At 38.7% G+C, this 17,391-nt stretch overlaps 1 protein-coding gene across 5 annotated transcripts; it reads right to left on the reverse strand.

Moving 5' to 3' along the window:
- Positions 1-7: 7 nt before the first annotated feature.
- Positions 8-16,625, reverse strand: ANGEL2 (angel homolog 2). Of its 5 annotated transcripts, none has more exons than XM_032289188.1 (8): positions 16,367-16,625; positions 13,324-13,906; positions 12,545-12,614; positions 10,496-10,917; positions 6,570-6,696; positions 6,108-6,165; positions 3,214-3,377; positions 8-1,094 (listed from the first exon to the last, which is right to left on the reverse strand). In XM_032289188.1, exons 1-8 carry the CDS (start codon positions 16,423-16,425, stop codon positions 943-945), a joined length of 1,635 nt encoding a protein of 544 aa, XP_032145079.1. In that variant the 5' UTR covers positions 16,426-16,625; the 3' UTR covers positions 8-942. The 5 variants fall into 5 exon arrangements, with proteins under 5 accessions (XP_032145079.1, XP_032145083.1, XP_032145082.1 ...); XM_032289192.1 differs by having other exon boundaries at positions 13,324-13,580; positions 16,367-16,623; XM_032289191.1 differs by lacking the exon at positions 16,367-16,625 and adding an exon at positions 16,191-16,274.
- Between the last annotated feature and the right edge of the window lie 766 nt (positions 16,626-17,391).

Genomic DNA, 17,391 nt, shown 5'->3' on the forward strand with positions numbered 1-17,391 from the left:
TTCTTTGAGGCTTTCACCTGTTTGTTTTTAAAAAAATAATTAGAGCAAATGCTTTAGTACAAAGACTTAGTCCAAGACTATTATTGTTTTCCAATTTAAGATGAAGCATTCTATTAATAAAACTCATTGTAAAAACTTTATAATTCAGTGTAAAATTACTACTTAGTAAAAATGCATACAATTCCTTGTTCCTACTGTCTACAAAAGAGGGAATTTCCACTTTTTAAGTTTTAAAATTGATTCAAACACTTGTATAGAGGATTAAACCTGCTCATAACCACTTCATAGAAAGCGTCAGCACCATCTCACGCTGATGCATCACTGTAAAAGAAAACATTTTAGAAACAAAACCACTAAAACCAACAGTTTAAATGACTATTTACAGAGTACTAAGTCTTCAAGTTAATATCTCCCCACTAGAGTTTCACAGGCTTCCTCATATTTCTGAGGATAACAAAAATAATTTTATAGCTGCCACCTTCTTCCAAAGATAAACTACTGAGAACTCAGTAGAGGGTACTCCTAATGAAATCAAACCTTCTGGGAAGGAAACAACTTGTAGCTTGCAAGAACTCAAAGATACTCTGGATCCACTAGAGCTTGCCAAAATTATGAAATAAAATTGTTTACTAAGCAGACAAAGGAAGATGCATTATAATTAAAAATCACTGTCAATTTTACTAGGATTTAGAATACAAAACCTTTACAGCTCTTTTACAATAAAGAGTATTTAGATCTCACTTGTCAGGAAAATATTTTTTCATTATTAAAAAAATGGTTATAAAGTTGTTTGTTCTGATATGGAGTTTCAAAGCATCTAACGTTAACCTCTTCAGAAACTCCACAGTGCAAAAATAAACAACATGCATACACTTAAGAACTTTACATTCTTTGAAAAACAATACAAATTGGAAAGAAAATTAGTATGTGATCAAAGCAGAGTCAGAGCTCAAGTCTGAACTTTGCCAATAATGGCAGATGATCTGAAGAGTTATTTTCATTTGGAAGTCCATTAACAGTCCATAAGTCTTGTTCTGTAAGAAGTGACAGTCTAGCTAGAAGTTTCAAGCCACCAACCAAAGCAACTTCAGCTCCTATATTAAAGAAGCAAATACATATTTAGTAAAACTGTCAACAGGTTATCGTAAATTAACCAAACAAGTCTTTTCTCCAAACAAATACAGAACTTGACGTCCCTCAAGAAGACTAAAAAACCACAAAACAGTTTTTAGAATATTTAAGCTTTATTGAGTTATAACCTAATTATAATTACCAAACACACAGCAGTTTGAGATATTTTTTCTATTTCAAGCTCTGTAAACAATCTTTAGAAGAAAACATAAATGTAATACGTAAGAATGTTTAGAGGCTGGGAGCAGTGGCTCACCCTTGTAATCCCAGCACTTTGGGAGGGGCCAAGGAGGGTGGATCACGAGGTTAGGAGTTTGAGACCAGCCTGGCCAACACAGTAAAACCTCATCTCTACTAAAACTACAAAAATTAGCCAGGTGTGGTGGCAGGCATCTGTAATCCCAGCTACCCAGGAGGCTGAGGCAGGAGAATCGCTTGAACCCGGGAGGCAGAGGTTGCAGTGAGCTGAGATTATGCCACTGCGCTCCTCGTTGGGCGACAGAATGAGACTCCATCTCAAAAAAACCCAAAAAACAAACAAAAAAAGAATGTTAAGAGTAAAATTTGTGCTTGACAACTACATAAGAAATTCATCCAGCAGCCACTGTGTAGCTGCATTAAGCCAGAGGCACCCAGCCACGGCCCTGTAAAAGCTGATTAAGGTGAATGGAGAATAAATTAGTATAATTTAGTCCCAGAGAGTCAGCACCCACAGAAGCAGAGTAAAAGATGACATGCTCTTATCGTTGAGATTTGAAATGCTGATCCGTAACACTCGCCCGCCACCTAGTGAACTTCTGTCAGTATGACAACTATCAAAACCTTACTATAAATTCAAAGCAGCAGGCATATCTTGTAGAGTAGCTAGTGGCATGAGTAAGCCACCTTCTGAGTGTTACCAATAAGGTTATTCCCAGAAGAAAGAAGGGGGGAACAAATAATAGGGAAAAGGGTAAAGGAAAAGAAGCATCAAAAAAAGGAAGACAAAAAAAAAATTAGAAAAGAAAAAAAACAGCTGATCACATTCCAAAGTTTTCTTAATTTTTTTACTTCCAGTAATCTTAAACTGCATTTTCTTCTCCACTTTAAATCCTTTGGTTAATGTTTAAAACCTGATTTTCATTGACGCACACAAAGAAAACCTTTTTAGCACCTTCACTTTTTGAAAACACCTAGTAATACAATATCGATTTTTCTGACCAAATGTGGTAGCTCATGCCTGTAATCCAAGCCACTTTGGGAGGCTAAGGCAGATGGATTGCTTGAGCTCAGGAGTTAGAGACCAGCCTGGGCAACATGGTGAAACCCTGTCTCTACAAAAAAATAAAAAAATTAGGTGGGCATGGTGGCTTATGCCTGTAGTCCCAGCTACTGAGGAAGCTGAGGTGGGAAGATCACTTGAACCTGGGAGGCAGAGGTTGCAGTGAGCCAAGAATCAAGTCACTGCACTCCAGCCTGGTAACACAATGAGACTGTCTCAAAAAAAAAAAAAAAAAAAAAAAACAGGTGTGTGTGTGTGTGTGTGTGTGTGTGTGTGTGTGTGTATATATATATATATTTATTTATTTTTATATATATATTTTAAAAGTATATATGCATATATACATTTCCTCCTCAGAAAAATCCAATATTCCAGAATCAACATGACAGCATAAGCTGTGTTGCTAGCAGCATAAGTATGGTCCTACAATGAAGGTAGCACGCCTCAGTAAAATTTAAGCACAAAACTATGATGACCATTAACATACTCAGTTTCTGTCACAGGAAAAACAGTAAATTTATGGCAAGTAAAAAGAAAGGGCAATATGAAAGATCTGTAACTCAGAGGCTGACTGAAACTGGAGGGCAGGACTGAGAATGTAATTCATGGGTAATAATTGCTTGGATATGTTTTATTACTTCCCTCATATGCAAGTAATCAACTGATTTATTCAAATATATTACCAATCTGTCTGTTTCAAAATATTTTTACTTTCTAGATCTAGAACTTCAACTGTATGTTTAGAGAGCTTTCTTAATTTTAATCTTGAGGTTTCGGCTACTGTGCTCTCTAGCAGAATTAAGATTACATGCATTCCTTACCTGGGTGCCCAGCAACATCTTCCTTTTCTGCAGAGTAGAAAATATAATCCACAGTTATGGCACTTCGGGAATGACAGGTGGTCACTTCTGGAATTCCAGTGTCAGGAAAGTAATGTGAATAAACAGATGACAAGCTGAAATGGTGCTGCAAATTTGAAGATAATCTAAATTGAAAGGAAGAAGTGTTTAGTATCCAAGTTTTTTGTAACTTCTAGAATTCCTCCTATCTGAAGTTCTTTTTCATTTATCTTCTAGATTAAGACCAGATATTTATTTAAATAGACCATATCATAATTTAGTACTCATTTACTTATGCAGTGATATCTAAAACCCATCAATAAGGCCATTATACTTGTGGGTTTAAAAAAAGCTCAATAATTAACATACTAATGCGTGTTTTCATTATTTATAATATATTTGAATGCATCCACTAACTAAAGAACATGTATTCTAAAACAACTTACAAGTTTGTGTTTTTAAAAAAAGAGAATCAAGGTGGTCTTCAGGAGCGCTATTTGGAACCTCCCAGACTTTTGATGACAGAGAGGTCATATTCTTCTCTAATTTTTCTTGCTATGACTTATGAGATAATTTTGTACTGCATCTTAAATAGCTTCTCTAATGGTTTATTACATTTGCCCTATGCACAAATATAATACATGTAATGTTATGAGTAAAGGGTTTAAAGATCATTTTCTAGTGATACTTTATGAATCTTAAGGATCTTTTATACCTAGAAGGAAAGTAAAATACTTAAAAATTTAAAAAATTTAACAACAAACATTTACCAAACATCTTCTAAGTTCTAGGTACTATCTCAGGTGCTGAGAATACAGAGATGAAGATGTTTCCTTTGCTTTTAAAGTGTTCATATGTCAAGAACAAAGGTAAATCCTTAAAAATGCCCTCAGTTTCAGCAACTTTTTATGTCTAAGAACTTATATTTATAATATTAAACATAAATAGGGCCGGGTGCAGTGGCTCACACCTGTAATCCCAGCACTTTGACAGGCCAAGGCGGGAAGATTGCTTGAGCTCAAGAGTTCAAGACCAGCCTAGGCAACAGAGTGAGACCTCATCTCTACCCCTCACCAAAAAATCAGGAAAATTAGCTGTGCATGGTGGCACATGCCTATAGTCCCAGCTACTAGAAAAATAAGGTAAGAGAATTTCTTGCGCCTGGGAGGTCAAGGCTGCAGTGAGCCAAGATCATGCCACTGTACTCTATCCTGGACGACAGAGAGCGAGTGACTCTCAAAAATAAAAATAATAAACACAAACAGGTCTTCTGCAAACTCTTTACTATCAATTTTCCTTTTATAGATATAAGCTATGCATATGATTATGCTGTATTTATATACAGATACTAAAAAGTACGTTTTTTTCTTTTAATTTTTAGACACAAAGGGCAAGATAGCCGTTTTATTTTTTGTTTTATTTTTATGTATTTATTTTGAGATGGAGTCTTGCTCTGTTGCCCAGTCCAGGCTGTAGTGCCATGGTGCGATTTTGGCTCACTACAACCTCCACCTCCCCAGTTCAAGCAATTCTCTGCCTCAGCCTCCTGAGTAGCTGGGATTACAGTACTTGTCACCACGCCTGGCTAATTTTTTGTATTTTCAGTAGAGACGGGGTTTCACCATCTTGGCCAGGCTGGTCTTGAACTCCTGACCTGGTGATCCACCGGCCTCAGCCTACCAAAGTTCTGGGATTACAGGCATGAGTCACTGTACCTGGCCAGACTGTTTTATTTTTAATTTCTTTTTTTTTTTAATAGAGGCAGGTTCTCACTATGTTGTCCAGGCTGATCTCAAACTCCTGGGCTCAAGCAATCCTCCCGCCCTGGCATCCCAAAGTGCTGAGATTACAGGCGTGAGCCAACACGCCCAGCCAGTATCTGTTTTCTATCCTATATTGTTATAAAAATATTTAAGAATTACTCAAAACTAAGTATTTGTTAGATTAGCCTCCTTCATTAATCATACTCAAATAAGTTTATACTAGATTGAAAGGTTTAATTATGAATTTTTAAATATTCATTAAAAATTTTTTTTAAAATTGCTTCCATTCTTACTAGTTCTTATTTGTACAGTAATATTTTCTCAAAACAAGGTATACAAAATAAAGTAAGATTGAGAAGCAAATAAAATGAATGAAATTTGGTTCTTAAATTTAAATGTTAAAAAACTGTAAAAGAGCCACAATATAAAACAATCAAGATATTTCAAGCATCTTCTAGAGATAGATTTAAGTCTCTGTCCTGTTGTATTGACATGTATCCATTTTTCAACCATAGCCCCAAATATGCTTATTTCTTTAATGAAGAATCCCAGCATCTTTACCCCTCTGACAATTTTTTCCTATTGTTCAAGAGATAAATTAAAATGATCATCTTTTCAACTGGCATATTCATTTTTGGATCAGTTGTCTTATAGCCTATTTTGAGATTTGGTAAATTAAAGACAACTAAAGATCCTCTGATATCTGAAAGATATTTTTCTGTGATCTTGACCTTTGCTTAAATATGTGAATTTCAAAGAGTACCTGAGCTCTTTGAAACAGACAGGCTGTTTCCCTTCCTAACACTACCTAGGCACTTAACTATGTTTCAAACATTGTGCTTTACATGCTTTGTCTCATCTAATCCTCATAACAACCCAAACTATAGACAAAGAAACTGGACCTCAAAGATGTTAAGTTTCTTGCCCAAAATCATTCAGCTAAAACATAGTAGAGTCAGGACTGGAACTCAGGCCTATTTGACCTAAGAGCCAGCACTCTTCACCAGCAAGGAATATTATCGCCTTCATTTTTTTATCCAAGTGATTTTTGAGAAATGAGTTTTTCAGTCAACTGCAGTTAGCAAATGTTTACTTTTGCTTTTCAGAACTCACTTTTCAGCTGTCACTAGGACCTCTGTTTGCTTCGGCTGTGTTTGTGTCAGATCACTATCTGTAAGAATAGAGGAAAATATGTTATTTATATAGTTTTGTTCTAGTTTGCCTTAGGAGCATCATCTTACTCTAGAAACAATATTTAAGACTTATCTAGGTTAGAAAGATGTCTAGTTACATGTTTCATTCTGGAATCTATATATTTCTATGGACTCCATAATTAGGAAAAATAAAATGCAAACGATTCCAAAGCAACATGCAAGTAAATCATGCACAGATAATTCTGGAAGTTCAACTTTAAAAAGGTAAATTTAGAGGTCTTAAGAAAAAGAATGACTAACTATATATTTTTATATATGAATATTCATCCCTGAGATTTTATCTTTTTAAAAACTTAGTTTTATGTCTTCAAAGGGAACATGATTACCCAGCAGACTGCCAAAATGTATTACAAACACTTACCTGTCTTTTCTACTTTTGGTACCTGCTGTACCTCATACACACAGTTCTGTGAGATACCTAGGTTTGGGGGCCAAATTGGAATAGATAAAATTCTTTGTCCCCGTGAAGACTGTTCCTGGCCAGATACCTAAACAAAATTTCAACAGGTGTCTTAAGTGAATAGATTTTAAATAGCTTATGAATTGAAAAGTTTATGTCTTAAATAAAAGGTAATCCAAAAGTGGTAAATATTACCCTTTATTCATTATATTAAGTGATTATTTGACTTTATAAAATCTTCTTTTCTTCAAATACAATCATCATTTACATAAAATGACAATCTTTTTCCCATACATGTTTTTCTCTAATTTGGACATACAAATGATCTATCGCTTTGGACTAATACTGCCCATTCATTTTTACTGCCTGCAATATAGCCTGTACCAAATACAGGCATACTCAGAGATACTGCAGTTTGGTTCCAGGCCACCACAATAAAGTATCTCAATAAAGCAAGTCACATAATTTCTTCAGTTTCTCAGTGCATATAAAAGTTGTGTTTATACTATACTGTAGTTAACTAAATACGCAATAGCATTATGCCTAAGAAAATAAATACCTTAATTTAAAAATACTTTGTTAAATATGCTAACAATCATCTGAGCCTTCAGTTAGTCATCATCTTTTTACAGGTGGAGGGCCTTGACTAGATATTAATGGCTACTGGTTGATCAGTATGATGGTTGCTGGAAGGTTGGGGGTTGGCTGTGGCAATTTCTTAAAATAAGACAAAAATGAAATTTGCAGCAGCCACTGATGCTTCCTTTCATAAAAGATTTTTCTGTAGAATGTGATGCTGTTTGACAGCACTTTATACACAGTAGAACTTTTTTCAAAGTCAGAAACCTTGCCAATGTTTTATCAACTAAATTTATGTAACATTTAAAATCCTTTATTGTCATTTCAGCAATATTCACAGCATCTTCATCAGAAGTAGATTCCATCTCAAGAAAATACTTTGCTCATCTATAAGAAGCAACTCCTTACCTATTTAGGTTTTATCATGGGATTGAAACAATTCAGTTACTTCTTTAGGTTCCACTTCTAATTCTAGTTCTCTTGCTATTTCTACCACATCTACAGTTCCTTTCTCCAGTGAAGTCTTGAACCTCTAAGAGTCATCATGAAGGTTGGAATTAACTTCTTCCAAACTCCTTTAAATGGTGATATTTTGACCTCCTCCCATGAATCACGAATGTTCTGAATAGCACTTAGGATGCTGAATCCTTTCCAGGTTTTCAATTTACTTTCCCCAGATCCACAGAGAAATCGCTTCTATGGTAGCTACAGCCTATGAAATGTATCTCTCAAGTAAGGGAACCTGTGAGCACAAACTTACTCCTTGAGTCAATAGGCTGCAGAATGGATGCTGTGTTAGCAGGCATGAAACAACATTCATTTCCTTGTACATCTTCATCAGAGTTCCCGGGTAACCTAGGTGCCTTGTCAATGGACACTAATCTTTGGAAAAGAATCTGCTTTCCTGAGTAGTCTCAACAGTGTGCTTAAAATATTCTGTGCCATAAACAGATGTATGGTCATCCCCAAGCTTTGTTTTCCCATTGACAGAGCACAGGCAGAGTAGATTTAACATAATTTTTAAGTGCCATAGGATTTTCGGAATGGTCAACAAATGCTGATTTTAACTTAAAGTAACAAGCTACATTAGCTCCTAACAAAAGAGTCAGCCTGTCCTTTGAAACCAGGTACTGACTTCTTTCTAGCTATGAAAGTCCTAGATGGCATCTCCTTGCAATAGAAAGTGGTTTCATCCATATTAAAAATCTATTTTTGGCCAGGTGCGGTGGCTCACGCCTGTAATCCCAGCATTTTGAGAGGCAGGAGGATCGCTTGAGCCCAGGAGTTAGAGACCGGCCTTGGCAACATGGTGAAACCCTATCTCTACCAAAAAATATTTAAAAATTAGCCCAGCAAGGAGGCACGCACCTATAATCCCAGATACTTGGTAGGCTGAGGCAGAATCTCTTGAACCCAGGAGGTAAGGTTGTAGTGAACCGAGATTGTGTCACTGCACTCCAGCCTGGGAAACAGAGCGAGAACCTATCTCAGGAAAAAAAAAAAAAGTATTGTTTAGTTTAGCGGCCTTCAGCAATGATCTTAGCTAGATCTTCCGGATATTCTGGATAATCTACTGCAGCTTTAACATCAGCAGCACTTGTTGCTTTCACTGTACTTTTTATGTTATGGAGATCGCTTCATTCCTTAAACGTCACAAATTAACCTCTGTTAATTTCCAACTTCTCTTCTGCCGTTTCCTCATCTCTCTCAGTCTTCATAAAATTGAAGAGATGTAGTGCCTTGCTCTGGAGTAGGCTTTGACTGAAGGGAATGCTGTGGCTGGTTTGATCTTCTATCCAGACCACTCATACTTTCTCCATATCAGCAATAAGGCTGTTTTACTTTCTTATGGCTTCACACACTGGAATAGCACTTTTAATTTTCTTCAAGAACATTTCCTTTGCATTCACAACTTTGCTGCTTGGTGCTAGAGGCCTAGCTTTTGGCCTGTCTTGGCTTTCAAAATGCCTTCCTTGCTAAGTTTAATCATTTCTAGCTTTTGATTCAAAGTGAGACATGTGACTCTTACTTTTACTTGAACACCTAGAGAGCGCTGCAGGGCCATTACTTGGCTTAGTTTCAATATTGTTGTGCTTCAGGGAATATAGAGGCCCAGGTAGAGGGAGAGAGATGATTAGTGGAACAGTCAGAACACATTTATCGATTAAGTTCATCATTTTACATGAGTACAGTCCATAACACCCCAAAACCATTACAATAGTAATATCAAAGATTACTAATCCTAGATCAACATAACAGATATAATAATAATGAAAATGTTTGAGTAATGCAAGAGTTACCAAAATGTGACAGAGACAGGAATTGAGCACATGCTGTTGGAAAAATGGTGCCGACAGAGCTGCTTAAGGCAGGGTTGCTACAAAGCTTCCATTTTGTAAAATGCAGTATCTGTGAAGCTTGATAAAGCAAAGCACAATAAAACAAGGTAAACCTGTACTAAGAGAGATCAGCTCTTATAAAATTTTAAACTATCACTCAAAACTCCAGTGGTGGAGAGCTTATTTTGGCAAATATACTAAAGATCAAATAATCTAAAGTAAGGAGAGGAAAGCACAATAAAAATAATTACACGAGATAAATTGTGCTAAGCTAAATAAAATATTTATTGTGCAAGGGAAACTTACATAATAAATGTTAAATAACTATTTTGCCCATATCCAGCATTCAAAATTCTATACTGCCACCTTGTGAATAGTTACTTATTTAAGTATCCATGTCTATCAATATCTCTTTTTTGGGGGGTGGGGGGGATGCCTGTTAATTCCTCCAAGCAGTATGTTGCCACAGAGAGATGAAAAAGATGAAAATCAACCAAGTGAAAATAATTACTTATCAGAAGTGGCTGAGCACAATGGCTTATGCCTGTAATCCCAGCACTTTGGGAGGCCGAGGTGGGTGGCTCACTTGAAGTAAGGGGTTCGAGACCAGCCTGGCCAACATGGTGAAACCCCGTCTATACTAAAAATACAAAAAGTAGCCAGGCGTGGTGGCAGGTGCCTATAATCCCAGCTTCTTGGGAGGCTGAGGCAAGAGAATCACTTGAACCCGGGAGGCGGAGGCTGCAGTGAGTTGAGATCACGACACTACACTCTATAGCCTCCAGTCTGGGCGACAGAGCGACACTCTGTCTCAAAAAAAAATTAAGTCATGGAAATTCATCATAGTTTGATAAAGTGAGGGTACTGGATTATCCAAGGTTTTCAAACAGCCATGTAATGACTATCTTCACACAATCATGAGCAGAGCAACTATGTCCACCTCCTAACACCAATGAAACAAGCACTTACCTTTCCTATGGCAAGTCCTTCATAATTCAATTTTCCTTCCTTTATGAAACTATATAGTGGAGAACCAGGAACAGAATTAAAGTCACCACACATAACAATAGGGCAGAAGCTGCCATCTTTCTGGTGGGCAACACTGGAAATCTCTGCCAGTAGCATTGCCAATTGGGTCAGCTTAATATCACCTCGCCTTGGATTATACAATAGATGCGTATTTGCTACGCAGATCGCAGGAGAGGCAGCACATGGAATTTTGGGCTGTAAGAGTAAAACTAATCCAACATTGTCTCTGTCCAACAGAGAAATATCAGGGCGGTAGAATTCCACTGGGTTCACTGACAAGAGTGAAAATTTGGAATGTTTGAAGCAAATAGCACAGCCATCAGGTTTCCTTCCTGTCCGCATCTTATATTCACAGTGATAACCTATAAGAAACAAATGAATTTAAAACAACTATTTTACATATTTGTCAAAACACAGCTCACCTAATATGTTTGAACGATGTTTACCAAACTATATTCTGAAAATACTAGTAATGTAGGATGTAAATAAACATTGGATTAAAAAAACATGTGACAATGGGTCTAACAGGCCTCTTTATGGGTAGACTTCAGATATGCTACTGTGTATTATCAGTCTCCCATTGCCATCCTAGTAAAACTCAGTCATGGTAATAACAGTAAAGCCTTATAATAATCTATTCTCTCACTCTCTACATCCTATATCCCTGATCTTTTTGCCTATAACTGCTTTCCCCTCATTTCATTTCAACCTGACTGGCCTCCTCATTTCCCTTAATACACTCCAAACTCAGGGCCTTTCCCTTGCTATTTCTGCTGTGTAGAATGTTCTAGGCATGGCTTATTCCTTCATCTCCTTCAAATCTTTGTTCAAATGTCACCTTGTCTGATCATTTTGTTTAAAATTCAAACCTCCCACATTCCACTTTCCTGCTTTTCTCCAGAAAAATATCATTACTTAATATGCTATTTACTTATTTGGTTAGCCTTTTTCCACTAGAATGTACATCCCACAAGAGGGAGACATTTTTTTTTTTTGAGACGGAGTTTCACTCTTGCTACCCAGGCTGGAGTGCACTGGCGCGATCTCGGCTCACCGCAACCTCCGTTTCCTGGGTTCAGTCAATTCTCCTGCCTCAACCTCCTGAGTAGCTGGGATTACAGGCACGCGCCACCATGCCCAGCTAATGTTTTGTATTTTTAGTAGAGACGGGGTTTCACCACGTTGACCAGGATGGTCTCGATCTCTTGACCTTGTGATCCGCCCGCCTTGGCCTCCCAAAGTGCTGGGATTACAGGCTTGAGCCACCGCGCCCGGCGGGAGACATTTTTTAAATCTTTTTCACCCAATGCTATATCCTCACTCCTTAGAACAGTGCATGGTATATGGCAGGCACTCAAAAAAAAAAAAATTGCTGAATGAATAAATGCAAAGTAGGCACATTTCTCAAGGATATGTGACCACAAATAACTTGTTTCTAGAAGCGTTTATTTATCAAACAGATTTTTGGCATTTATCCATTAGGTATATGCTGGTAGGCACTGGTATTGTAATGATGAACAAGACAGAATGGTCCCTGATCTCATGGAGCTCAGAATCTTACAGGTCTAGAGGTAGGCCAAACAACTCCTAGGAAAGGGAACTACTGAGATTCTAATACATGTTTTGTTTGAATTAGAATTATATACCAACATAAAACTTTCCAATAGAATACCTCAATCTTTTCCTGGCCTTTTGAAATTTAGTTTTTAAAATTAAGATTTTTAGCCTAAATATGCCACACATTTTTGTTAGCAAGTTATATTTTAATGACACATGAATTTTCAAAAGTAAATTTGGCTAAGATAAAAGTTATATTGCCAGCATGGTGGTACACATCTCTAGTCCCAGCTACTCAGGAAGCTGGGATGAGAGGATCACTTGAGCCCAGGAGGTTGAGGCAGCAGTGAGCCATGATTGCGCCAGTGCACTCCAGCTTGGGCCACAGAGTGAGACTGTCTCAAAAGAGAAAAAAAAAAAGTTACATTGTACCCAGTGATTCCAAACTTGGCCTGATCTCTGCTCCATAATGATCTTCTTGAACTTCTTGCAAACAAAGTACCTTGGAAGAAAAAAAATAGCTTGAATTAAAACACAGAGATGCAAACATGAATTTCCTGGTGCTTTTATCTTAAAATATCTAAAAGCAGCCTTCTAAAATTCCACACTTGGTAAGAATTAAAATAAAAGACTTATCCTTTTTTCTTGTTATAGATCTACTAAATTAATGTCTCTAAATTTGATCGATTTCAAAACTCTGGCCCTCAATCACATGGAGCTCCTTTAGTATTCAAAATTATTATTTCCCAAAGGAAATAATCTTAGCTTACATGTCAGGATATTTTTCCTGGTTTTACATGTTCATTAGTACTATCTTTCAGCTCTTAAGAGGCTGATTTCTTTGAATGCTATCAGGTTTTTACATGAATTACTGAAACTTCAATTCAAAGTTAATATTTACTGAATAATACGTTGCCAGTTTCTGTCTCAAAACTGACCCATTCTTTGGACCCTTTTGAAAAGTTAGATGATTATTCATACTAACAACCACTAACAAATGCCTCTCTGAAAGTCATGATACCTTATTAAGACTGATTCCATCACATTATTCTTAAACATATTCCCTTCTTGTCTCTACAAAAAATTAAATAATTAGCCAGGCGTGGTGGGTCAAACAAGACGGATAAAATCATTTGGTCCATAATGCACAAATGAAACATTTAACCCAACTTGTTCTGATGTGAAGAATTTCAATAATATTTTCCACTTACGTCTGCATCAAAGTGTTTAATTTCTTTCAGAATATTGGGAAACCTAAAACTCCAGTGTAATACTGGCCGCCGGCAATGTCTATAAAGGTGAGAGTTATCTTCCAATAAATCTTGTGAAAGTATATTATAGGACATCACTGAAAAGTCAAACTTGTTCTCACTGTCTTCACATTTGGGATCAACATTTTTATCTCCTAGGATCTTCGTTTTTTCTTTATCATGGCTACACATATATTCCCAATTCCGCTTTATCACGCCTTGGTGTTTTCTTCGTTTTGATGAAGGCTCATCTCCCTCAGCATTCATGACGTAACTAGAGAGGTGAATCAAAGATGTCTGGCTCAGGTTGTCAGGTCTCCAGTTACAGTACTGGAACTGAGTTCTAGACTCAAACAAACAGGGTGGTCTCCAATTTAGTGAAAAATGCCTACTACTGAAGTATGGGTAAGGAACTTGAGAGTAATGTCCAGGCCACCTCATACAACTAGAAATATGTCTGTTCCAGCAACACCTTTGCAGATTCTCCCACGGTGTAGTCCAGTCTCTGCCCAGACTCCTCGAGTGATGGGAAAACATGGGGTATCTAAAAGAAATAAATACACTCCTTGAGGCACCACTTTTTGTTCAGCTATAGTATACAAAATCTAAACCTATTTCCTCAAGGGAAGATAAACTCTAATATTTAAAACCTGACTTCTAAATCTGTGAAGGATGAAGGGGAAAACATCCATGATTTACCTATTAGCACTAGTATCTCAATACTCTCGTCCTAAAAAACCATGAAACGTATTCTGAATACTTAACACAGGATGCCTCCCAGGCTCCCAAAATACCTCATACCCCTCAAAGCATCCATAGTTCAACTGAGAGATGAATCAACTATGAAAATGATATTCAGAGTAGCTTTCAAGTACCTAAAAAAACTCAATGAAAAAATAAAATACACAACAAATATTTACACTTACATCGAATAAGGAACTCAGACCACAATTCAATCTCTCCTCCCACTTGGAGTAATAACAAGTTTCTGAACAGTTTTTTATACCAAGGGCAGATTTTTCCAAACACCTGTATAGCTAGGAAAACAAAAGCCTATCCACAACTTCATAAATTCACAAAACTACTTCTCTTACTAATCAATGGGTGGATAATTTATTTCTCCATTCTTTTTCAAGCATGATTCTCCTCAGGGGAAATGAAAGAGGATGGGGATTACTCACTAAGAATGCACCAACACTGCAAACCCAACAGCTTCCATTTACCCCACCATCCAAAGTATCTCCAAAGTGGCGCTAACATTTTTAATAGATTATGTTGCTCTCAGGCTGTCAAGAAACATTTCAGCACCATTTTCTTCTCACTATACTAAGATTCAGAGAAGGACTTCTTTCCTCCAAAATTCTTAACAGCTACATTTCTACCACAGCATCAATAATGTCCCCTCCCATCACTAGGGGAATTTTGTTTAAATTGCATTCACTGTTACTTAACTTTATATGCTGTTATTTTCTTTTTAACAGCATTAAAGTTTTTATATTTTTACAGTTTATGTATTCTCTAGTTGTTCTCTAAAATCAACTTAATTGTAAATCTTTAAAGGCGTCACATGGGCATTCTATACTGCTTTGTGATAACTCTGAAAGCCATAGGAATTTGGGCAGTTGATCCATGCATTTTTCTATCCTAATAAGCCACTGTATTGAAATATAATACTTGTATTACAACAGTTATTTTCTATATTTGCAGTTATTTAGACTTTTTTTTTTCCTCTTAAGATGTTAAGCCCTTAGGCCGGGCGTGGTGGCTCACGCCTGTAATCCCAACACTTTGGGATGCCGAGGTGGGTGGATCACGAGGTCACGAGTTCAAGACCAGACTGGCCAAGATGATGCAATCCCATCTTTAATAAAAATACAAAAATTAGCCGGGCATGGTGGCAGGTGCCTGTAATCCCAGCTACTCCAGAGGCTGAGGCAGAAAACTGCTTGAACCCGGGAGGCAGAGGTTGCAGTGAGCCGAGATCACACCACTGCACTCCAGCCTGGGCGACAGAGCGACGTCATCTCAAAAAAAAAAAAAAAGAAAAAAAAAGGATGTTAAGCTCCTTCAGGGCCAGAACCGTCTTATTCATTTTAATTCCGTTCTCTTCAGAAGTGCCTAGCACAGTGCCTGGCATACAGCTGGTACTCAGGAAACACTGTTGAACTAAATTACCATCAAATCTCAGGCCTATGGGAGTTAAAACCAAATCCCCATCACTTATGCAATAATACATGCTGTGTTTCCCAAGCGTGATGGGTGGTACACGAGTCGGTTTCATAGGGTACACAGTTAAATTACTTGATTGTAATATCTAAGTGTTTATGTTAGTTTATTAGGAAAAAACATAATCTCACATCAAATCCAAGACTCTGCAGACACTAGGCGAAGCTAATGTGGGCAGCACCTACTGAAGTGCTTTTTTAAAAAACCGAGTCAATTTAAAGAATAATATCCAGTAAATAATACACGTGGAACGATAACTTGGCCATAACAGTAAGGGATGACATACAAGTGACTAAAGTTTGAGACACAAACACATCAACGAAAATCAAGCCCCTCCTGGGCGTGTGCCACACGCGTGGCTCCAGGGAATCAGGCCCGCCGAGACCTACTGCGGAGAGGCCGCCTCCTCGCAGACGATCGGCTCCCGGGACGGTGCTGCGGAGTGCGGGGAGCAGGCCAGCGCTGGTCTGGAGGCTGGGTTGGGGGAAGCGGGCCAGGGATCCAAAGCCACTGGCACAAGCCTGGCCGCAGGCCCATGAATTCCGCGCCAAGACCCCAGACCTCGTCGGCCCAGCGTCCAGCTGGCTGCGCGCCGGGTTTACCTATCCCTTTTGGTCTCCAGAGGCTCGTCCCGGATGCACCATCGCCCAGACCCTCTTCCTCTTCCTCCCTTCCCCTAACCCGCCCTGCCCCGCCCCGGGTTAGTCCCGGACACCCGCCCGCGCCCAGAGGCCGCCCGCCCCTCTCTCCTCCCTCCAAGTACCCAATCCCTACTGACCGGCCTCTTCCCACCACACAGTGGCCGTAACTCTTCCTCACACAGCGCCACGCTTCCATCTTCCCCCTTTGCCTGCGTCCCGTTCCCAGGCCCGGGGTTTCACCTCAATCTCTATAATCGAAGCGGTGGCCTAAAGCGCCTAGGGCATCCCATCACTCGAAGTACCGACTCCGGGCCCGGCTGCAAGGCATGCTGGGAGGTGGAGTCTCGCCGCAGGTGGGCCAACTCTCCATCTTGCGCAGTGAGAGTTCATGAATTGCCTTAATCCCGAATTCTGCTCAGGGAGCATGCGCAGAACTTGGGAAGCGCGAGCAGCCATTTCTGAAGAGGGCAAAACACCTGGCCTTCGTCTTAAAGAAACAGAAAGACATAAACTTTTTTGTTGTTGAGAGGGAGTTTCGCTCTTGTCGTCCAGGATGTAGTGCAATAGCACGATCTCGACTCACTGCAACCTTCGCCTCCCGGGTCCAAGCGATTCTCCTGCCTCAGCCTCTCAAGTAGATGGGATGAGCCACCACACCCGGCTAATTTTTGTATTTTTAGTAGAGACAGGGTTTTGCCATGTTTAACAGGCTGGTCTCGAACTCCTGACCTCAAGTGATCCACCTGCCTCGCCTCCGAAAGTGCTGGCATTACAGGCGTGAGCCACCATCCCCGGCAGAAATAACTTTTTTTTTTTTTTTTTTTAAGAGATGGGGTTTCACCAGGTTTGTCAGGCTCGTCTCGAACTCCTGATCTCGGGTGATCCACCCGCCTCGGCCTCCCAAAGTGCCGGGATTACAGGCGAGAGCCACAGCGCCCGGCTGAAATAAACTTTCTTAACAGGGCTAGACAGCTATTGACAGGTGCCGGATGTAATGCTAAGAGGAAAAGAATTATTATTTTAGAGTATTTTTATGTACTTGGGGAGATTTGAAAGGTGGATGCCCAACCTGAGGAAATACGTGTGTTGGGGCAAGCAGCAATGGAGGAAGGGTTTACAGTGTGCCTACATAAACTGGTTATAAGTAATGTATAAAAGAAAT

The sequence above is a fragment of the Sapajus apella genome, unplaced genomic scaffold (genome assembly GCF_009761245.1).
Source record: "Sapajus apella isolate SASKATOON/1434 unplaced genomic scaffold, GSC_monkey_1.0 scaffold22, whole genome shotgun sequence".
Lineage (NCBI taxonomy): Eukaryota > Metazoa > Chordata > Mammalia > Primates > Cebidae > Sapajus > Sapajus apella.

Excerpts from the sequence above, each read along its gene's own strand:
- ANGEL2 (XM_032289188.1), bottom strand. The coding sequence starts at position 16,425 with ATGGAAGCGTGGCGCTGTGTGAGGAAGAGTTACGGCCACTGTGTGGTG. Across the intron at positions 6,697-10,495 it reads AAGGACTTGCCATAGGAAAG|GTATCTGGCCAGGAACAGTC; the intron begins GTAAGTGCTTGT and ends AATTTTGTTTAG. Across the intron at positions 3,378-6,107 it reads GTCCTAGTGACAGCTGAAAA|ATTATCTTCAAATTTGCAGC; the intron begins GTGAGTTCTGAA and ends CTTTCAATTTAG.